At 52.5% G+C, this 21918-nt stretch overlaps 10 protein-coding genes across 10 annotated transcripts; 4 read left to right on the top strand and 6 right to left on the bottom strand.

Annotated features, from left to right (window-relative positions):
* Positions 1-270: 270 nt before the first annotated feature.
* On the bottom strand, positions 271-2157 carry N7462_010631 (uncharacterized protein; the record flags this gene model as incomplete). Its single annotated transcript, XM_057082345.1, has 1 exon — positions 271-2157. The coding sequence occupies one exon, from the start codon at positions 2155-2157 to the stop codon at positions 271-273; it is 1887 nt and encodes a 628-aa protein (XP_056929385.1).
* A 707-nt stretch (positions 2158-2864) lies between these two features.
* vps27 (ESCRT-0 subunit protein VPS27) lies at positions 2865-5279 on the bottom strand (the record flags this gene model as incomplete). Its single annotated transcript, XM_057082344.1, has 5 exons — positions 2865-3718; positions 3787-4558; positions 4626-4907; positions 4978-5110; positions 5212-5279. The coding sequence occupies 5 exons, from the start codon at positions 5277-5279 to the stop codon at positions 2865-2867; spliced, it is 2109 nt and encodes a 702-aa protein (XP_056929384.1).
* A 330-nt stretch (positions 5280-5609) lies between these two features.
* On the top strand, positions 5610-9037 carry N7462_010629 (putative ubiquitin C-terminal hydrolase; the record flags this gene model as incomplete). The annotated part of the gene is made up of 3 exons (XM_057082343.1): positions 5610-5831; positions 5892-6092; positions 6200-9037. 3 exons carry the CDS (start codon positions 5610-5612, stop codon positions 9035-9037), a joined length of 3261 nt encoding a protein of 1086 aa, XP_056929383.1.
* Positions 9038-10032: 995 nt separating this feature from the next.
* N7462_010628 (uncharacterized protein) lies at positions 10033-10473 on the bottom strand (the record flags this gene model as incomplete). Its single annotated transcript, XM_057082342.1, has 1 exon — positions 10033-10473. The coding sequence occupies one exon, from the start codon at positions 10471-10473 to the stop codon at positions 10033-10035; it is 441 nt and encodes a 146-aa protein (XP_056929382.1).
* Positions 10474-11398: 925 nt separating this feature from the next.
* N7462_010627 (cytochrome b5-like heme/steroid binding domain-containing protein) lies at positions 11399-12093 on the top strand (the record flags this gene model as incomplete). The annotated part of the gene is made up of 3 exons (XM_057082341.1): positions 11399-11517; positions 11722-11848; positions 11926-12093. 3 exons carry the CDS (start codon positions 11399-11401, stop codon positions 12091-12093), a joined length of 414 nt encoding a protein of 137 aa, XP_056929381.1.
* A 1175-nt stretch (positions 12094-13268) lies between these two features.
* N7462_010626 (cytochrome P450) lies at positions 13269-14831 on the bottom strand (the record flags this gene model as incomplete). Its single annotated transcript, XM_057082340.1, has 1 exon — positions 13269-14831. One exon carries the CDS (start codon positions 14829-14831, stop codon positions 13269-13271), a length of 1563 nt encoding a protein of 520 aa, XP_056929380.1.
* A 740-nt stretch (positions 14832-15571) lies between these two features.
* Positions 15572-16447, bottom strand: N7462_010625 (uncharacterized protein; the record flags this gene model as incomplete). The annotated part of the gene is made up of 1 exon (XM_057082339.1): positions 15572-16447. The coding sequence occupies one exon, from the start codon at positions 16445-16447 to the stop codon at positions 15572-15574; it is 876 nt and encodes a 291-aa protein (XP_056929379.1).
* A 551-nt stretch (positions 16448-16998) lies between these two features.
* On the bottom strand, positions 16999-18342 carry N7462_010624 (NAD(P)/FAD-dependent oxidoreductase; the record flags this gene model as incomplete). Its single annotated transcript, XM_057082338.1, has 1 exon — positions 16999-18342. The coding sequence occupies one exon, from the start codon at positions 18340-18342 to the stop codon at positions 16999-17001; it is 1344 nt and encodes a 447-aa protein (XP_056929378.1).
* Positions 18343-19030: 688 nt separating this feature from the next.
* N7462_010623 (MBL fold metallo-hydrolase) lies at positions 19031-20084 on the top strand (the record flags this gene model as incomplete). Its single annotated transcript, XM_057082337.1, has 2 exons — positions 19031-19583; positions 19678-20084. Coding segments are annotated over 2 exons (960 nt in total), but the record flags the coding sequence as incomplete, so codon positions are not given.
* Positions 20085-20990: 906 nt separating this feature from the next.
* N7462_010622 (uncharacterized protein) lies at positions 20991-21533 on the top strand (the record flags this gene model as incomplete). Its single annotated transcript, XM_057082336.1, has 1 exon — positions 20991-21533. The coding sequence occupies one exon, from the start codon at positions 20991-20993 to the stop codon at positions 21531-21533; it is 543 nt and encodes a 180-aa protein (XP_056929376.1).
* Between the last annotated feature and the right edge of the window lie 385 nt (positions 21534-21918).

The raw sequence follows: 21918 nt of genomic DNA, 5'->3' as shown, positions 1-21918 counted from the left end.
GCCGAGCGCCAAGCTAGGGGGAAGGGGGTCAAAACCTCGCGAATTTGAGGTTACTTCGAGATGCTTGGAAGTTACTACATTAACATGAGAGGCTCTAGACAAGCTATATATCCACAGAGAGAAACGAAATGAAAAAAATAACATATCAGAAGCGAAGTATTCAAGCCATTAGGGTTAAGAAAAGGGATAGTCCACCAGCGCCAGGGAATTGCAACATGTCATCAACATCAACGTAAAGAAGTAGCTAGGAGCAGCCAGAAGTAGGCATGATCAGCCCGAAGTAGCCACCTCGCGGCTTTCCCACATACGGCGGACCATCATATCGGTCTCGTTCACAGCCGAAAAGTCATCCGAATCCTGATCGCTAGCCAAGCCATGCGCGGCCTCGTCGGAAGTGGATAGAATCCGATGGGACGGATGAGATGACTTCGATGCCTGAGCGGTGTCGGTGGACTCGCTGTGAGTCGCTGGGTCTTCGGAGGCAGAGTGGGGATCAGGCAACTGTGATTTCGACTCGGAGCTTGAGGCCAACCGATTGGGGCGTCTTCCATGTTGAAGGAGCGTTAAAGAAGGCGCCGACTTGACCGGCTTGCCCAGCGCCGATCTTTGCTCCGCATTCACAGTAAGGGCTTGAGAGGCTCGGGGAACAGAACGTAATCGGGTGAAGCTGTCGGCCGTTGGTGATTGAAAACGTCGGACAACCATCAACTCGAGAGCTGTCTTTTCGTATGCTTTTCGAATGTGTCGAGCTTCGTTTTCATGGCCAGAAGCCCCGGGTCGCCCAACTCCATTGATGCCGCGGCTAACATCAAAGGCACTCGAGCCCGTACGGGAATGTCCGCCTGCTATGAAGGTTGGGTCGATGCTGGAGGGAGAGGCTGTCGTGGAGATACCGTGGGATTCGGGTGGAGAATTGTTGAGGGCAGCGGTGCGTTGAAGCCAGAGCTTTTGCTGCGTTCTAGACGGCAGGTCGGTGCCTCGGGGTCGCGCGGGAGATGCAGTGGACTTGCTGGCCCCTCGGCCAGGGGATGGCGGCGTTTGGGGATGATAATGGGGGAGAAAGGAGGAGGGGGTATTCGGATCGGAGTCGGTCCGTGAAGAAGCCTGGACCCCGGATTTATTGCTCATGATGAATCTCGAAACGCCGCCTTCCATAGACGAGGAAGTAGCTTGGGTATGACTGCCGGGAAGTTGAGCCATCACAAGGTTGGAAGTCGAGAACGTCCTCCGCGCACCCTCCTGGCCAGCAGCCAGAGTGAAAGAGGCACTGCGTGACGCGGTTTCTGAGGGCTTGGCCATCGCAGAAATAGAAGACATGGCCGGTGGGGCTTTGGCGGAGTGCGAAGGGCTGAGGAGACGGTTCGCAATGTCCCCCTGGTCAGACTGCTGGTTGGCGTCCTGTGTTTCGTCTGACTCTTCTTCCTCCTCCTCTTGGTCTTCTTCGGATTGCTCGGGGTCCTCTCGTACAAACTTGTTGGTGATCGAGTCAGGCAAACTAGTCGCTCGAGGCATCTGCGGATAGGGGCGCTTCACAAAAGTTAGAGGATCGACTAGGACTTGGGTGTTCTCCAGGCTTTGGTTGGATGGCGCGACAGAATTGCGTCTTGTACTTTCGGGTGATTGCGTGGTATCCTCCCACTCGGCGTCGTCGTTCTCGTCATCACCCAATTCAAATCCGACCGTCTTCTTCTTCTCGGAGCTTGAGTGCGGCCGCTCCGTCACTAGGGATTTCTTCCCAATACCTGAGGTATTTCGTCGTAGCGCAGGCGTCGAGTTGTTTCTCTTCATCGACGTATTCTTCGGATGATCGTCCAGCGCTCCGTCCCAGCGTACATGTGCCGTACCCTTAGGACTACCGATGGGGGTTGCCGGAGCGGACTTCTTGCGTTGATGATGTCGCCCGGTGGTCTCGGGCCCTAGCTGGAAGCGTTGTAGTTTGTTCAAATTCTTTCCGAAGGAGGGATTTCGATGGTGATGGCGGTGGCCACCGCCAACAACATGGGCGCGATGTGCTTTATGATGAAGGGGGCCCTTGGAAGAATGAGACTGCGACAGCTCGTTGGGGTTGGCTGTCGTCCTCGTGACGACTGCATGTGAAGAAACAGCACGGCGGGCGAGACCGGGGCGCTTGACGGGCGAAGACGTGCTGTTAGGCATGGCGGTAAAAGCAGCCCAGGGAGCGGCGGGTAAATCAGCGATGTACCGGGGTCATGGAAGGGGATTGGCCGAGGCAGCGAGTCTCACGGCAGCTGGGGACGTGCAGGCGAAAAAGCAATGAGGTGTAATAATTCGAGTGCAGGAAGGCGTCTACACCGCCCCTCTCGAGCCCAGAGGCTGCGGACACAACCGTCTGTGATGAGTTAGAGCTGGTGAAGGAGCTTGGGAAAAGCTGGGGGGTGGTGAGAAGGGTGGAGAGAAGAGGATGGAGGTTCGATCTCGCTGTCTTCGGCGATGGGGGACCACTCGGGTAAAAATACGGTACGGAGGGGGCGGGCCATTTACTGTGGGGAACCAGTGCGGCTTCGAGTTGGTCTCAGTTTCCTGGTGCGGCAGGACACTAGGCATCACGTATAGGTTATACCACACTACAGACAAATCGATTGAGTTTTTTTTTTCAACCCAGCCACTATGGTGGAGGCTTCACTTGTTTAGATTCTATGCATGACATTTGCAGCTAAACATCTCCAATGTCAAGCAACAATACAATAGACCACATCTAGATACATTCTGCAAAGAGAAATAAGGAGCAAGGCAAATTCAGGGAGAAACTGTCAGGTATCATGGAGTACACAAAGAACCAACTTGAGGATAAAAAGAAAAAACAAAAAGATTGAACGCCATGGATGGAAATGCAACTAAATAAGCTACAGCTCAATCAAGCTCTCCTCCACCGGTCGAGGTGGTTGATGAGATGTGGAAGGCTGCGGTTGTGCGGGCTCCGAGTATGCACCCGGTTGGCCAGTTGTCATCGGTGGGTACCCAGATGGCACAGTATTGGGTTGATAATAGTATGACTGAGGTGGAGGTCCAGTCGGCTGCTGTTGGACGGGAGGTCCAGCCAGGGGCACCGCGGAGTAGGTCGGGGATTGCACATGTTGGGGAGAAGGATGTGACTCGGGTGCAGATGGAGCCGGAACACCTGACGGTGCAGCATTTTGGTACTGCGAATCTCGTCTCGCGATCGGCGAGGCACGTTGGTATGAGGCTTCTGCGAATTGCGGCTTGGATGGGTCTTGCTCAGGTTGTGGCGTGTAATATTGGGCAACATTTCCGGAAGCGGAGCCAGGATGGTTGCTGGGTATTGTGCTATTAGAATGCGGGGGCGAGCTCAAGGACGGGTACGGGTTTTGCTGCCACGCATTATTGTATGTCTCGGCTGCAGAGTGTCCATTCCGGGCTTGTTGCGAGTAACCGGGACCGGTTACAGCCGCACCCTGTGCCTCGTATCCATGCGCTTGACCGTTGATCTGAGGGGCATATACGGTGGTGGAAGGGCGAGACATGTCGGGAGCATTGCCATAATAGAAGTTCTCGGTGCCGGAATTGAGGTCAGCAGGTTGAGAAGCCAAACCAGACATGGTAGGATATTGAGGGGCGCCCGGGATAGCTCCATAGCCAAGTGTCTGCTGCGAGTATGCGCTCGACAAACGTTCTTCTAGCATTCTGTCATAATAGCGAACGACTGTTGATAATTTCGAATGGAGGTCGAGGAGGGTATCTGTGGAGGGTATCAAAATGGTTAGTCTGAAAAACAGGACATGCCTCGGGTCTATAAAATCAGCTCACCATGTTTGCTCATTGTCTCTCCATAGCTCCGTGCCAATTTAGGTCTGAGCGCACCAATACTCTCATAAAGCTCTTGGATCTGTGGCTCCCGAAGAATGGTACCTGGGGGCTGGTGCTGCAACCGATCGACCAATGTAGAGAAGAGATGGATGTTCTCAGCCTCCACGGCACTGAGTTCGTAAGGATTCTTAGGCAGTGGGGTGGGCGTGCTTGATGAATCGCGCAATGTGCTACTGGGGTGGGCGCTGCTTTTCAATGCAGCCGCATGTTTCTGTTTGTGCTCTTCCATGTCCCGAAGAGATGCTTCGATAGCGGCCTTAAGATCTGCATCTTCCTCCTCCACATTGGCAGGGCCTGGAGCTGGCTTAGTGGGCTCAGGAGCATCGCCGGTTTGCGGTACAAATCCCGTAGGACCCCTGCCTTCGGCCTCTTCAAGACTCATCTGCAAAGCTCTGCGCAAATCATCATCAAAGCTGGTGTCAGCCTTGGCGCCGCGAGGTTCCATCGAGCTAGACTTTGTGATAGAATTGTTCTTAAACGCAGAGCGATCAGAGATGCCAGCGGGCGTAAATGACTTCGAAGTCAACTTGGTATGGCATCCATCGTCGACTCTAACAGGCTGCAGAATTCCAAGATGCGGAAGCGGAAGGGTCTTGCTGGAACACTGTTGATCAAAAACATTTCCGCAGTTCCGACAGTGGTGCTTGCGATTCATGAAGCTGAAGGCGGTGCGGCATCGCATACAAACATCGGAGTCGATCCATTCTGGGGGCTGATCCATAAGGTTAGCATATCCATCGTTTTCACTGAATCGAATTACTTGATCACGGAACACTTACTGCGTTGCTTTCCAACATACTACCGCTCATTTCGGTCTTTGGGGGGAAATGTAACCCCTCATTCTGAAGCTTGCGATAAGTCTCCCCAACATACATCAGATCCATCCGACCTTGAGCAGCCATGGCCCAGTTCTGGATGAGTTCCAACACCTTTCGTTGAACATCAGGATTCAATGGCGCCCCTTCAGACTTGAGCAGCGATACCAGGTTATCCATAAATTCGCGAGACGCAATCTCGGCAAGGAAGTGAGTGCCTCCGTTCTTGACGCATGTATCGGTCAACTAGTAGACAAGCACGTTGATCAGTATCTTTTATACAGAGCCTCTGCCATTTGACATCTGAGTAACATACCTTTAATGTTGCAAGTTGAATATTGGGGTTCCGATTCTCCAGTCGTCGTTTCAAAGACCTCATGGCATCTTTGGGCTGAACACTCTTCGATCGGACCATGTCAGAGATCTCCAAGTTGAGAGCAATATCTTCCCTGGAAAATTGGTTAGTTTCGCGTATTTACTGGTTCTCCCAAGGTCCCGAATTGACACAGCGTCATTATTAGGCATCAGATGGAGGTAGGCGACAACGTACAGAGAGGAACCGGTCGCCCGCTCGATCTGCTCGTCGAGGGGCGACGTGGAGGAGAACCATCCGGACATGATTAGAAATCGGCGAGATCACCACGCCAGCAGTGTGCGCAGTCTTCGAAACGAGAAGCTTATTACAGGAAAGTAGAAGTAACACGCGCCGTGTGAATCAAGGATGAGATGGAGCTCCAGGCAGCCCGCCGTGACTAAGCTCCTGGCGTCATAGGCGCGGGGGCGGTGAGAGGTATTGTCACTCTCGTTACCCCAGACCCGCTGCGGTTCCTGGATCACTTGGACTTGTCCTTTACGTCGTCACTCGTTATTGTTGGTGCCTTGGTTTGATTTCACTCTCTTCACACGCTCAAACCATGCGCTAAAGGTCCCAATCTTCCTGCCTTGATCATGCCCCCCGATGCGGCGGCTTTACCCTCTCCACCAGGCATACCGCCGTGGAAGGACGGAAGGCGTCCTTACTCGGTGGGGGGCAACATGCATTCCAACGGCCAGGTCACCAGCCCCGGCTCCTATCAGAATGGCGCCTTTCCAGCACCACGACCCCGATTTCCCAACATCAAAGACTTGCAGGATCAGGCCGCACTGTTGATGGTGAACGAGAGTACGCCCGTAAGTAGAAGATAATGAACGTGGCGGGGAGGACAACTGGCTCATGTGTTACGTTTTTAGCTGGAGGTTCTACTGAGAACCGCCGCCGACGCAATAGAGAAAGCCAAGAACCTCGCAGACGAGAACGAATCCGATCAGGCCTATGTCCAGTATCTTCGCGCTTCGGAAATCACCGTCAACATCATCCCCCACCACCCAGACTATCGGACATACATCACCCAGCGCCCTGGATGGTACAAGGAGTTCGCAGCTTTGATGATGGTGCGTTGTTTGTTCTTCGGTGTCTTCGAGACTCCAATGCCGACAATACCCACCAATTCATACACTCGCGAGTCATGTACAAAGCTGACCTTATACGTTGGAAATAGGCGGTGCGGACCAAGCAAGGAACCATGGACGCGATCAAGCAGGAAATCATTGAGGACAACTTAAGCAGCAATATACCATCCACAGGTGCTTTTTCTGCGACCTCGCCTGGGAAAGAAGCCTCTATCGCTTACAGTGGGCGAGAAAACCATGATCCAGGAAAAACTATGGTTCGAATGCCGAGTCCAACCCAGTTTCACCGGATATCAGATTCTCAGACTCAACCGAAACGATTATCCACCCCATCCGATGATATTTTAGCCCAACGGTTTGCACGACTGAAAACCTCACAATCCCGCGAACAAGACTCGACCCCGGTGAACGCTTCTACACAACCCAGCTATACGACCAACAGTTCCCCGGGAAATTATAGCCCGGCGGTTGGTTCGCCTTCCAGGAAGCCTTTGGGGCCTCGAAGCATGGGCTCTTCATCCTATGCTCCATCAGTACCATCCGTGCCTCCAAAGGTGCCTCTCACCACTTCTCTCCCGCGTGCTCCCGACCCCACCTACAGCCCAATCTTCACTGTGCCCTCGCAGCCCCCTTCAAACCCTCCTCGGACATCTACTGAGAGCACGCGATCATTCAATCAGCGATATTCCCACTTTACAAATTCCCCTCGTGGCAGTCCCAGCCGCGGTTTTGATGAAAATCCGTATCGAGCGCGTACACCGAATGGCGTCAATCCTGCACGTGAAACTCGGAGTAATTCGCCAGACCTACCATATAACTCTGCTATTACAGCTCAAAATCTTCTCGACTATTTGCGACGATTTAACGTTCTGATAATCGATGTCCGTCCTCGAGACCAATACGACAGTGGTCATATCTACGCAAAGTCAATAATTTGCATAGAGCCTGTGGCTTTGAGAGAAAACGTCTCCGCCGAAGAACTTGAGGAGCGCCTGATTGTTTCCCCGGAGCATGAACAAACCTTGTTTGAGCGGCGAAACGAATTTGATCTCGTCGTCTACTATGACCAAAATGCAGCTTCGGTCAGCTACCTCGCAGGCTCACCAGTGGGGACATCAGCGCCACATCTTCGAGCTCTCTATGACACCCTCTATGAATTCAATGAATATAAGCCGCTCAAGGCGGGACGCCCTCCGGCCCTTCTCCTTGGCGGTTTGGATGCATGGATTGATTTGATTGGGCAGCAGTCGCTTGCGACATCCTCGACCGCCGCAATTATGGGATCATTGCAGGCCAAAAAGCCAGTCCCCCGACCTGGTCGACCCCTAGGCCGGGTACCTACTATGGCCAGCGCTAATTCGAGTCTCGAAGTGCGCAAGCGAAGACTTCGCGAGTTTACACCGCTTAACTCAGAAGAGTTATCTGCATGGATGGAACGGTCGAAGAACGAAGAAATCGACACCAGCCCTTATCTAGATGATGAACTACTCACTGAAGAACCCCAGGAGGAGGCTACTGACTCCGAGCCTACAACTCCGTTTGTCCACTCTTACGAGGACTTCTTGCGACGTTTCCCAGAACCGTATCACGTTCAGCAACAGTCTATGATGCATCCCGAGAAGCTGCCACCTGCTCCTGCGGCGCCAAATTATGCAGCCTCCGTCCCGGTTGCCCCATCACGACCGCCACCGGCAGTTGCTCGTCCGAGCTACAGTGGCGTCGCCGATGGACGGCATAATCAACTTTATCTTGAACGGCAGAACTCGGCCAGTCGCACCGCCTTGTATACGCCGAACTCACGACTCAGTCGATTGAAGCTCCCACGGACAGGGCTCTACAATTTTGGAGTCACTTGCTATATGAATTCGACGGTGCAATGCCTCAGTGCAACTGTCATTATGAGCAAGTTTTTCATCGACGATCGATTCAGATACTATGTTCAGAAAAATTGGAAGGGATCACAGGGCATTATGCCTGGGCTGTTCGCGAACCTGATCAGATCTTTATGGAAGGGAGATGTTGAGATCATCAAACCCAGCTCATTCCGTAACTTCTGCGGCCGATTGAATCGGGAGTGGGCCATTGACCGGCAGCAAGATGCAAAAGAGTTTTTCGATTTTGTCGTGGATTGCTTGCACGAGGATCTGAACGTCAACTGGCAGCGTACTCCCTTGCGACCCTTGACCTTCGACCAGGAGATGTGTCGTGAGAAAATGCCGGTGTCGAAGGTGTCCCGTATTGAATGGGATCGATATTGTCATCGGGAGGAATCGTTTATCTCCTCCCTCTTCGCCGGGCAACATGCTAGCCGACTGCGCTGCACCACATGCAAAAAGACCTCTACCACCTACGAGGCGTTCTACAGCATCAGCGTCGAGATTCCGCCCACGGGGACCGGCGACATCTACCAGTGCCTCCAGAGTTACTGCAAAGAGGAGATGCTGAGCGGCGACGAGGTGTGGAAGTGTCCGCACTGCAAGTGCAAGCGCATGGCCACGAAGCAGATCATCATCACGCGGGCCCCGCAGATCCTGGTCATCCACTTCAAGCGCTTCTCCGCCTCTAAAACACAAAGCGCGCGGAAGATCCATACCCCGATCGACTTCCCCTTGCATGGACTCCGCATGGACGACTTCGTGTTTGCATCGTCGGCCTCCGCGCCACCGTCGGGCGCGGAGTTCCCGGCGCCCACGGATGCTGCCGTGCCGCCGTTCAACTACGACGCCTTTGCCGTGCTGCGACACATTGGCTCGTCCATGGGCAGCGGGCATTATATCTCGCTCGTGCGCGACGCCGAGCGCCAGTGCTGGCGGAAGTTTGATGACGACCGCATAACCGATTTCAACCCGCGCTCCTTGTGGGGCCGCGACCAGTTACAGAACGAGCAAGCGTATATTGTGTTTTATGAGCGAGTTCCAGCGAAATGAGCGATTCTCTGCTTTTTTTTCTTTTTTTTCCCCTCTCTCTCTCTGCCCTATCTAGCTTTTTCATTGTCATTGTCATTGCCATTGCCTTTGCCATTGCCTTTGGTCTTTTGTTTTTGTCTTTCAGAATCCTGGTTCGTTCTGCTTTGGACCTTCTCTTCTTGGACATCCCTTGTGTATTTTCTGTTTTGCATGTCACGATAACCACGATTGGATAGAGATGGCGCCTGGGAACCTTCTGGGTTTATATACTCCTGCTCATACTCATACTGTAGGGTCGTGCTGCAATGGCAACCCGTCTGTCTACTTCTGGTGCACGGTTCAAGATATAGAATAACTGTAATTTTCGCCTCATTCTACTATCCAGCATTGTGGGATGGGATCCGTCTGGCGGAGAGCAAGAGAAGCGAAAGAGAGAAAGTGTGTGTGAAACATACTTCCATCGTCTTCTATGATCTATCCCCGGTAATCGTACTACGTACAATGGGAGACTGATTGATACTCGAGAAGGGACCAAGACACTCCCCTGCCATCCCGTCACTCCGCAATTTCGGTGGAGCCCTGTAGGAGATGATCTCAGTCAATACGTCGTCAAAGCCCGGGGTCTCGGATGATCGGATGTCCGGATGTCTGGACGCCTTCATGACAGGGAACCTGCATTCCCCCTGTTCTCACTCTTCTCCCTTCTAGGATGCGAGATCAGTTTGGACGTATTGAATACATACAACGCATCCAATTTTATGCACCGTGGCTTGATCGGCCTCGAGAGAAAACACAACGAGGACTACTCGTGGGATTCAGCGGGTGAATGGGCGGATTCCCGTGCTACAGAGGAGGCCGGTTTACCGTGTATACATGGGATGCGGGAATGGCCGCATGGGCTGAGTGGAGCGATGCCATGTAATTCCGCGTCTGCGGAACACGGAGAGGCCCACGGACAGGATGGCAGGACCCGGTCGATCGCCGTATTGGAAAGGATTGGAAAGGATAGGGTTTAGTCAGACGGCCCCTAGTCCACTAGTCCAGTAGTCCAGTAGTACAGTAGTAGTAGTAGTAGTAGTAGTAGTAGTAGTAGTAGTAGTAGTAGTAATAAGAGTAGCGGTAAGAGTAGTAGTAGTAAGAGAAGTAGCAGTCACCGTCCGAGTGGTTTGCCAGACTTTCAAGGCACGCTCCAGCGAAATGCGGAGACGCCAGCAGAAAGATGGGAATGAGGGGGGGGGCAACGAGGAGAGCGCGGAGATCGCAGCACTACTCCCGGGCCCATTTCCCGATGGGAATAGGCCGAGGGTTTGGGGCGGTGGACGGGCATCGCCAGCCTGAGGCCCGTGAGGGGCAGCGTCAATTCCCGACCGCCGGCCGTGAGGACGACTTCCGGGCTCGTCCTGGGATCCTGTCCGGGATGCAGACATACACGGACATAGCAAGACACTTCGCGACATATCGAGACACATCGAGACATATCGAGACTCATCGTTATGTCGAGGGCTTATAATACATCACTGCCGTAGCAGGCGAGGAAATTGGTTGTCAAGAAACCCCCCAGAATCATGACAACCAGCGTAATCTAGAACAATACGGCGCAATGGGAGACCGCGAGAAAGAGCACCGGTCTCGTCGATGCCAATCGCCAACATAGTAGCATCCCGTCGACCTCGATACTCCGACACAAGTGCGGCCGGGGATCCGGGCGCGCAACGTTCACACGCCCGTGACGATCGCCTGCTGTTCCTCAGAGACACCGAGGCTCGCCGAATAAGCAGCCGCTGATTCGCCCACATCGGTCAATTCTCGACCTTTCGCAGTCAACACCCCCCGGACGCATCGGGGGATCGTACGTCGAGTGAGCGTCTCTTGACAGTTCTGGGAATGTTTGGGAATCTCATGTAATCAGCCGAACCCGAGAGGCGAGAAAAAAAACCCCCATTACCCCGGTTAAGCGTCCTCACCGGGTGGCATTCACGGGAGTCTGGTCCTGGTCCCTTTCTTAGTGCCCCCGTTTGTTGCTCTCCGCCTGGCCTTCTCCCTAAACTCTCTCCGACTTCCTCCTTCTTTCTACTTCTTAGACGCTTTTCATTCCTGCACATATTCCCCCTCTGCCAGTCGCTTTTCGTCTTTTTCTCTCAACGTGAGTATTCTTTTGGGGCTCCCCTCGCGGCACTTCTCCCCTTTCTGCCTCGTTCGCTCCTATCGGATCTTTTTCGTGGCCTCGAACGCCTCCGACAGTGGCTTTTCCTCCGACGAGCCTGGTCACTCCCCTTCCACCCCCCGGCCCCGACAGTCCCATCTCCAATGGCACGGGGTGAGACTTCCTTGACTAACGAGTGTTGGCGGTTTGCTCTATTCTAGGCTATTCCATCGTTCACCATGTCTGATTCCAAGGAGTTCACCCTCAAGGAGGTCGCTGGCCACAACACCAAGAAGGACCTGTACATGGTCATTCACGACAAGGTCTACGACTGCACCAGCTTCGTCGATGAGCACCCGTATGTACACTGCCTCCTCCCCTTCCTCTCCCAGAGTGATTGCGCGTCGAAGGGGCCCTTCCAGCTGTCGCGAAAGCCCGAAGATGCCCAAGAAAATAAAACCCAGCCACAACCAACCCCCCTTATCGCAATCTACTCGTTCATCCTGGCATCCCCAACAATTTTATTGGAGTCCCCGGGTTCAGGCTAATCGGTTCCTTGCAGCGGTGGTGAGGAAGTTCTCTTGGACGTTGCCGGCCAGGACGGCTCCGAGGCGTTTGAGGATGTCGGTCACTCCGATGAGGCGCGCGAGATCCTCGACGGCCTGCTTGTTGGCTCTGTGAAGCGCATGGTATGTCGGCTGTGCCCATTTTCTCCCTTGTTTTCCTCGCTCTTCCTCCCGCAAAGTGCTGACCATTTTGTCTTCAGCCCGGTGACCCTGAGCCCAAGCCCCAACACTCTGCCAGCGCCGCCTCCGCCTCTTCCTCTTCTTCCGGTGGCTTCGGTGTCGGCCTCTACGCCGTCATCCTTATTGGTGGTGCCATCGCCTACGGTGCTTACAACTACCTCCAGGCTCAGCAGGCCCAGCAACAGTAAACATCTCTACGGATGATCCGTCTGGGAGGAGCAAAGTGGGGTTTTGCATGAGGAGAAGATCAAAAGAACACCGAATTTGGAGACAATTGTCACCGGACAATCGGTGAGGGGGGCGCCGACCCCAACAGTGGATTCGGAATTGGCACGGTGGGGGGTTTTGCAGACAGTCTCGCTGGAGTCACCAACTGATTTTCGGGGTCCCGGGTTATTCATCTTTTTTTTATTTCTCGTTCTATCTTAAAGTTGTGTCCTTTTTTTTCACACCTGTGTTTCCCCTCTCGTTGGCTGATGATCCATCTCTGCTTTCCATGGATCCTTTCTTGCCCTGGTCGGCTATCTTGAGTACTTGCTTTCCTCTGCGAATTGCCTTGCACTTACTATGATTCGCTTGACCCCTGCGTGCTAGGTCACCAGGAGCCGATGAAATCCTGGAACCTTCTCGGGCAGAGTGGACCAGTTGCCAACGAATCCTCCGGTGCGAGACTGTTAAGGTGTCGCGGTATTTATTCCTCTTTTGGGCGTTGATTCCCGTCTCAACTTTGGGTGGGGGTCAGATTTACACCATGCGCGGTACTCTCTTCCCGTGCGGCGGGGAAGAAGTGGGGGGAAAGGGAGGATTGCAGATAGAAGCTGTTTCTTTTTGGTTCTATGCACATATTAATAGATCGATACGAATTGGGTTATCAATTGCAGGGCTGGGCTTAGACCATATCTTTCCTGACTTCCTCGCAGACTTCGCGTCAGTACTACCATGTTGCCCACCGACCCCTCTTTTCTTCCCTTCCCTTTTTCCCCGCTTCAAATTCGTACAAGGCCTATAAGACCGCTGTTGTTTCTATTGATACGGTTCTACCCGGAGTCTAATTGGGTATATTTTCGTAAAATAGTCAGAATGGAAAGATATCCCTAGTGATCTTGTTGATGTAGAACACCAGATATATTTCACTCAAAAAAGAATATTTGTCGAACGCGAGATATGTCAACCCTTCATCGACTGTTTGGGTCTTTCTAACCCTATTTTTTGAACCACATCTCTCTTCTTCTCTTTATGAATTTATTCAATAGAGATAAAAGGATAGAATACCAGGCCAATTATAGACTATTGTGGTCAACAGGGCCGCGGGCAGCTTCGAGGCGAAGAGTGCACCACAACCCTTCGCCTGGATATATAGCGATCATTGTGACCCCTTGCGGTACCAAACTTTCAACGGCAACTCCCCAACAAGAAGATTGAAGGCTTCCTGGCGATCAAGCTGGAAGTCCGGGCTAGGCAGCGCAAATTCGTATCTGTGGACTATCGAAGCAAGGACAACCATCTGTTCAAGATATGAGATGTTTCGCCCCAAGCATCCCCGCGAACCAGTGGAAAAAGGTATGAAATACGGCTCCATCCGCTTCCTTTCTTCAAGATCCATCCACCTCTCTGGCCTGTATTCATCAGGGTTAGGGAAGATCTCGGGATCCCGATGGGTCCCATAGATGGTCATGTATACTGTTGTGTCGCCAGGGATAAACTGATTCAAGATTTCCGCTCCCTCTGGAGGGGTACGTCTCGGAAGTCCAGCGGATGTAGGGGGGCTTATGTGGAGGCTCTCATCGATACAGGCTTTGAGGAAAGGGAGGTTCTTGATCTTTTCGTAGGAAGCGACGACCTCGTCTTCGTCGAGAACCTCATCAATCTCTTCTCGCAGTTTTTGAAGAGTTTGCGGGCTGTGAAGAAGCAGCTCCAGCACATTCGTCAGGGCGATCGATGTGGTATCGGCCCCAGCATTGATAAGACCACCGACTTCAGCCATGATCTCACCCCACTCAAGGTTGTTGGGATTGTGCTTCTTGTCCTCCATCAATGACTCGAAGAAATCATCCAGCCTTTCACCGGCCATATAACGCCGGAGGCGTGTAGCTGCCTGATGGTAGACGATATCTCCCCAAGGCTCGCCCCTTTTCCAAACATCGCGCCATTTTGGACTCAGCTTAGAAAGCTTCTTTAGAAGAGGGAAGTGTTGATGGTCCCACACGAATACTGAAGGAGCCAGCGCAGCATGGCTCTGTGAGTCTCGATAGCTGGCTTTGTAGATAGTACCATCGGGCTTCTCAGCAGTGACAATATCTGCGCCTTTGTCTAAAAGATCCATCTGGGAAGACAGCGCGAGGAAGTTGATTGCCTCAATGGTGAAAAGGTATACTAGGCTGCCAAAGTCGACAGTGAGGTCTCGAGGATCGGGGATAACTTGGCCGGTGGGCAAAGGGAGGGTACAACGGGAGTCGATTGAGTTGAGAAGCCGTTGGGTGGTATAGGCCACTTTGTGCTCCCATCGTTCTAAGTTTTTGATTGCGAACGCGGCGGATAGTAGCTTGCGCTTACTGGCATGGTGCTCTTTATGGACAACGTCGAAGAGATTGGTGTGCGAGCCACTCGTAAGGGTGTAGTTCATGTCTTTGACGCACTTCGTGCCATGTCCATATATATCTTTAATAGCACGAACGTCTCCGAAGGAGAGGGCGTTGGGCCCAGTACGTAAAATCGGCGCGCTCTGATGTGCCTCATGGAGATATTTAGAGCGATATCCACATGCTGCCAGATAACAGTGACGAAGATCAGTAAATCCTGACAGTGGTGAAAATCCCGGGTATTTTCTGAGGCCTTTGGAATCACGAAAATAATTGATGATTGGGAGAACGAAGATGTAAATGGTAGCTGCCAAGGCAGTCCCGGCAAAGAGAAGAAGCCCTAGCATCATGGGTGATATGATGAGGTGATGGTTTGGGGGTTATAATACAGAGAGGAATTTCTGGAGTTCAAAATCCGAGGGAAAGAAAGGTCCTTTATATAGTAACATCTACAGACAGAGAGCTGAATTCTCCTGCGCTTAGAGAGTATATTTATTGACGAATTTGGCGTCAAACAGACAATGAGGGACAAACTTGCTCAAGCTTCTCAAGGGCCCTGCCAATCTAGATCGATGGCTGTCCCTAGGTACAAGCGAATCCCACATTGCATCGTCATCTACGCGGGGTATTCTCATCAAGAATCTGCGAACAGCAAATTTACTCGCGGAATAAAATTCCTCTACAGCATATGTATTGAACGCGGCTCTAAGTCGGATCTTCGTAGCGTTGTGGTTTGAGTCGATTATTTCCGCAAACCTTATATACCCTAGTTGCCACCAATTCGAGTCCCCTCTTACCCACCGCTTCTATTCTTTCCACGTGGCCCCGGAGAGGGGGGGGGGGGGGGATTTCCAAATTGAGTAATTCCCCCCGCACTACCTTTTGTGCTTCTTGAGTTCTACATATTATGACCTAGACAGCCTGCCATCTTCCATAAGGATGGGATTCTCAAAAGAGGAACACATTGTATCTATCATTACTGTAAAAAATATTTGATTTAAGACATAGATTTCTAGGTAAAAAAACGGAATATCAATTTGCCTGAGAAGCATCCATAAGAGGATATGGCACATTTATGGTCTCAGTCCTAGCTCTTCGGAGTTGAAGGGTTACTATCGGCATTAGAGAGGGTAGAAGTATCAGAAACATCTGCAGGAAACGGAGCGACAGGTATACCTGGAAAGGGAGTAAGCTCATTCTCCTCCTCGGTGGGAGGAACACTCGTCAGGGGCGAATCGATGGGAGTATTCGGGGCATCCATGGGCTTGATGCTAAATCCCATATCAAAAAAGATACGATTGTCTTCCTTGGTCCACGTCAAGATCTTCCGAATGTGGTGGGTCCCGCGTGGGAACAATCCAAGCACGATCGCTCCAACAATAGAACCTATAGGCGTCCCGAGAGCAATGTCGTACTCCCGCGTTCCATGATCCCAGTACGCCTGGTGATCATGGATGCCAAACTCCATGTCGTTTTCCTCGTAGAGCTGCTCTCTTATAGAATCGACAGTCTGGGCGTTGGTGATCGTGGTGAAGAACACCTGCTTCAAGGAAACATCAGGGTAATGAGCGCGATAAATGGCAACTACGATCTCAGAGAGATGCGGTCCAAAGGATCGCCATACTACTGGAAGCACAATGGCTCCAGAGGTAACATATGCTTGAACCCAGTTGGCATAGTCGGGGAAGGGGCCATCCTTCCAGGACTTGACATCGATCTTTTTAAACGTAGGCTGAGTAAGAAATAGGACTTCGAGAGTGTAAAGTATACTAGGACTGGGGAGCGGCGCTTCTACTTGGTTCACATTCCACGGCCCGGTTGTCAGACTATCAAGTGTGATTTTGCATGGTTGAGGACAGTTTCTACCACGGGCAGAAGCATATGCGGGATCATCCATCCACTGGCGATAGTCTTTCCCACGCGCCTCGATCTCGGCGATGTTGAAATCTCTGGATCTCATCATAAAGACAATAGTTTAGATAATTATGCAACAGCTTTCAGAGAAGACCAGTCCAAAAAGATGTTCAAGTACTTACCACGAAAAAGATTCGAGGCCCTTATATAGATCAAAATACTAGAGAGACCACCCAAAACAAAGAACCTTCTCATTGTTCACATCGTGAGAGCAAGGAATAATGTCGGATAAACAAAGAGCAGTACGGGGACTTGGATCCGAGAATACCATTGTCACGGTGATGGTCCTTTCGCAGTTCTTGGATCATGGTTAGAGAAGTTGATGGGCCCCTCCAAATGGATAGACCTGATCTCTCCTTTCAACCTGGAATGTGATAATGGTTATTTGCATTGGCGCCTGTCAGACAAAGGATCTCGTTTTTGATGATCACCCCAGACACAAGTCTAAGCCAAGAAATATGTATGATCTTTTCAATGAGAAGTATCATCAGGTCTCCCGATGAATACATTGTACGGGTTTAGTCGCTAAAGCCAGAGCCATCTATTTCTTCAAATCTTTATACAATACAGGGAATAAGAACGAATAAAAGTCAATCGCGTCTAGTTAATCCACCCCTTAGGTCCAGCCCAGTTGCCCTTAACCATCGCATTGTAGTACACCCACGGGAAGAAGTCCTTCTTGAGGTGATAGAACGCCCGGCGCGGCGTGGCCTGGTCGATACCAAACAACTCGCCAAAAGTCTCCTTCGGCTGGCCGCCATACTTGAATTCTGCGAGGAGCACCTTGCCATATTCGGTGAGGAGCGGGCACGAGGTGTATCCGTCGTACACGGCGTCCGCAGTCTTGCCCTCCATCGTCGCGAGGAGGTTGTGTACGAGCACGGGGGACTGCGAGGTGATTGCAGCCATGGTCTTGGAAGTGGGCAGACTAGAGGCGTCGCCGGCGGACCAGACGTTGGCGAACTTCTTGTGCTGGGTGGTGCTGTCGTCGACGTCGACGAAACCGGCTTCGTTCGCAAGCACGCTGTTCTTGACGAAAGCCGGCGCGCCCATCTTCGGTGCGACGTGCAGTAGGTCGAAAGCCTTCTGCACCGGGGCGGCGCCATCCGGCCGCGCGAATGTTGCCGTGTTACCCTCGATCGAAACCAGGTCGTGCTGGAACAGGGCGTGCACGCCGCGTTCCTGCTGCATCTTTGTCAGAGCGGCGTTGTACTTCGGCACGCCGAACATAACCGGTAAGCCAGTCGCGAAGTTAATTTGGATGGGCGAGCTGGCGGCGTCTCGCGGATCGTACAAGCCGCGGCGTTTCCAGTGGTCCAGCGCCAGCCACATGATCTTCTGCGGAGCACCGGCGCACTTGATAACGCCGGCAGGTTGGGTGAATATGGCATTGCCCTTCTCCAGCTTCTGGATTGTACCGAACACCTTGCTGACGGAGTCGTAGCCGTAGATCGAAGAGACTGGGGCCCTTGGGTCGGCCAGGGCCTCCTGCAGGCCCTTGATGTTGCCCCAGTTGAGGGTTAGGCCGGGAGCGACAATGAGCTGTTCATAGTTGACTTTGTCGCCATTGCCAAGCGTGACGAAGTTGTTTTCAGGGGAGAAGGTGGATACGCTCTCAGTGTAGAGCTTCAGTTTGGGGTCGACCAGGCTCTTAAGCGGCCGGCGCAGCTCTTCCTTATTCTTCAGGCCGCCGCCAACCAGCGTCCAGCCGGGTTGGAAGTGGTGCCACTCCGCAGGGTCCACGATAGCGATCTCGTCTTGGGTAAACTTGCCGGATTGCAGCAGCTGGTGGCTAATGGCCATACCAGCGGAGCCGCCGCCCACAACCACGACCTTGTGGTTGCGACCGGTGGTGGTCGTCGGCGCTGCCGTCGCGAAAGAACGGAGGCCGTGCGCAGTGCGGCCAGCCGCACGGGCAGTAGATGTCACGCGACTGCCGAACATCTCGGTACTCTTTTAAGGTGTACTTTTTGGAATTTGGAAAGGGGAGGAAAGTGAGATTAATTATGTAGAAGTCAGGGGGAGAAAGAGGGAGCGAAAGAGCGGATTTCACAGCTTATTAGGACGAGTGGAATGAGGTCGGGAATTGTCTCGGCCGTGATCGACCGCCCCGTAAGTTTACAATACGCCGCGCTTACGGGGTCCACTGCTTGCGGTCATGGACAGGATCCGGGGACAACAAGGCGACCCGATGGAGCAATTGAGGCTCGAAACATGTCTCCGCTCTGCCGGGGACATTTGCTTCCTCAATCGCCGATTCGGTGGCAATCGGCGATCAAGGGGGGGCAAATTGAGGATCCCGACCCGTTGTCCCGGCGTCTATAAGCTTAATGCTATTTTATACTTCCCTCGACCTCGGGGACCTCGACAGCTTGTCTATCCATCTTCCTATTTATTCAAAACGACTAAAGATTTCACTATGAAGTCTCTTCATCTTGCGAGCTCCAGAAACTGGCTATCTTTAGGAGGCCTGCGCTGCTTGTCGAGTTCCACGACCATCCCTTCAACAGCCACCGTCAGCGGCCAGCGCTTCAAGTTATTGTACCAGCAAGGCAATCGAGCCACATACTCAGCTCAAAGTTCTCCCCAAAGGATCCGTCAACACAGCACTATAAGCCCTTTCTACCGGCAGCCACAACCTCGAGGCAAGGACTCCCGGAGTCAGGTCTTGGGGAGCGCATTACATAGCACCAGTGCCACCATGGCCAAAGAGCCAATAATCCACAACGTCTTTGAATCTGCTACTGGGACCTGGCAATATGTAGTTGTTGACCCCGCCACATGTGCATCGGTGATTATTGATCCAGTCTTGGACTACGATCCCGCTACTCAAGCCATCACAACCCATTCCGCCGACGCTTTGCTCGCGCTCGTGAAAGAACAAGGCTATCGGGTCGACAGAATTCTAGAGACACATGCCCACGCTGACCATTTGACCGCATCATCATATTTGCAGAAGCAGTTTGCCCAGATTCAGGGCCATAAGCCGCCGATTGGCATTGGCAAGCGCATCGAGCAAGTGCAGAAGCTCTTCGGCCAACGATACGGACTCGCCAAGAACGAATACCTCGGTGTCTTCGACCAGCTGTTCGAGGATGACGAGACTTTCACTGTGGGTGAAATGACTGTCACAGCCATCCATCTGCCTGGGCACACGCCTGACCACCTAGGATATCAGATCGGGGGTAAGTTGAATCCAACCTGAGCCAGGAAATAGGTATCTCGGCTCATCCCCCCCTCTCACTGCGACGCGCATTTCATTGACCTCGCCACGACCAGACAACATCTTCTGCGGTGACTCCCTCTTCCACGCAGACATCGGCACCGCTCGCTGCGACTTCCCCGGTGGCGATGCGCATAACCTCTTTCAATCTGGTCGCAAATTGCTCGACCGCCCCGACCATATCAAGATCTGGCCCGGCCACGACTACCCTCCTGAAGGCCGAACTCCGATTGCATGGATGAGTGTCGGTGATCATCGCACGCAAAATAAGCACCTCCGCGATTCAATTACCGAGGCAGACTTCGTGGCGATGCGGACAGAGCGCGACAAGAGCCTGAACGCACCACGACTGCTACATCCCTCGCTACAGGTAAATATCCGCGCTGGTCGGCTTCCGAGGCCGATGGAGTCTGGGCACCGCATGCTTCATCTGCCCATGAAGTTGAACGGGATAGATTGGTAGCGTCTGTAGAATGTCGAGTTTGTTCAATGTTTGGGTGTAGAGCTCCGGTTCCGGTGGAGCTTGGATGTAACTACCCCCGATTCGCCCGGTGTGACATGCGCTGTATTGTTATACATATTGTTCTAGAGCATATCAATCTTTTCATGGAGTTTTGTATTTTTTTTTTTTTTTAAAAAAAAATGGACGCCTCTCCATCTCTTATTGATGCTTTGTACACTGTATTCTCACATCGTTTCACTGGTATTTTCGGAGAAAGAGCGACAGTAACAATACACGTCTGGCGGCGATGATGCCATCGCCTCTCGCCCGAGTCGAGTCCTTCTCGCCCGAGCGGCGGGTTTCTCGTCCGAGTTGCCCTCCTAGACCCGAGGGATTCGGCAGGAGACCACAACAACAGATAGTGACTTCGATTTCAGTGTAGCAAGATAGATGAGAAGGGGGTGCCTGGCTGCTGGAGTATTTTTATATCGAAAACCTGAGTGTTAGTGTTAGTGCCTGGCTCGGGTCTGAGAGTATAGTCTAGGTGGAGTCGGAGCGGCCAATCAAGAAGCGAAGCGGAGCCGCAGAGCCATGGCCGCGCCAGACAAGGTGGTACTGTTTATGGTATTGCGTAAAAGGAATCCTCGGCAGAACATCTGATCCGATGCACGGAGTACGGAGTAAATAGCTGAAGAATATCCAATGGCTGTTCCCCGACGGACGGTCAGTGAGTCCCCGATAGATGTATGGAGTCTTCACGTGCCGCTCCGATCCCCTTCTGCGACCACCGGGTTGCGAGCCCCCTCAGCCACACCTTCACCTTCAACAGAGTAACCTTCCATTTATATGACTACCCAATTCTTCCAGCTACAATCCTCTGAAAAGACCTAAGACTCAAGTCTTGACTAGGTCAAAGCCTCGAAGAAGATGGCCTCCTTCTTCCGGCGCGTCATACCCGCGCGCATCCCCAATACTGGCTCTCAACAGCGTGACCACCACGCCAACGAGCGCACGTTTCTCTCGTGGACCCGTGCCGGCCTGGGCTTCGCGGCCATGGCGCTGGCCCTCGATCGTCTCGATGCAATTGACCGCGTGCTCTCGATCAAACTGGGCCTTGGGGCGCTGGCGCACCACCCAAGTGACGAGCAGCCCGGGCGCTCGCAATCACAGGCCCAGCCACAGCCGCAAGTAGAACAGTCACAACCCCAGGCAGGCACCAGGGCGACCCCGACGCAGAGGATGAACCCGACAGTGCTTGCCGGGGGCTTTTCAGCGGCCCGACTCTGCCAGGTGCTCGGGCTGTGGTCCCTAGGCTACGGGTTCTTCCGGTATTGGTCCATGAGACGGTATTTGTTGCAGGGTCAATTTGTGCCTGCATTCTGGGGGCCCGTTCTGATGACGGCGGGGAGTTTTGGAGCATTCATTACATTGGGGTTGCAGATGGACCGGCGACATTCGCATGCTTCGTGAGGCCAAAGATGCCATGGGGCTTTAATAATATAGATTTATACAATACCAAATATACACCGAGACTTTTATCGAATAGGTTGCTTGATCAAGTCTATTTATTTACCATTCAGCAAAGAATGTCAATCGAGGAAGTTTGATATAAAAACCACTGTAATCTAATCAATGTTGTCGAGTGTCTATTGTTTCCTAACGGGAAGGGGGAAAGCATGGATCTGCTACTGAGCTGTTGTGCTCTTCAGAAGACAATGATAGATTCTTCCCTTGGAAAAAAGTTGAATGTTTAGTCGTATGATGTAAAAGACACTTAAACTGGCGTCGAGTAGCATTTTTGATGCTCAGCTCAACATTATCTCAAACGAACAAGCAGTGTAGGGACAGTCAGTCA

This window comes from Penicillium macrosclerotiorum, assembly GCF_028827735.1.
Source record: "Penicillium macrosclerotiorum strain IBT 26536 chromosome Unknown utg000010l_segment0_segment0, whole genome shotgun sequence".
Taxonomy (NCBI): Eukaryota; Fungi; Ascomycota; class Eurotiomycetes; order Eurotiales; family Aspergillaceae; genus Penicillium; species Penicillium macrosclerotiorum.
Note: the sequence above shows the minus strand (reverse complement) of the source record. Positions and strands in the feature narration are given on the sequence as shown.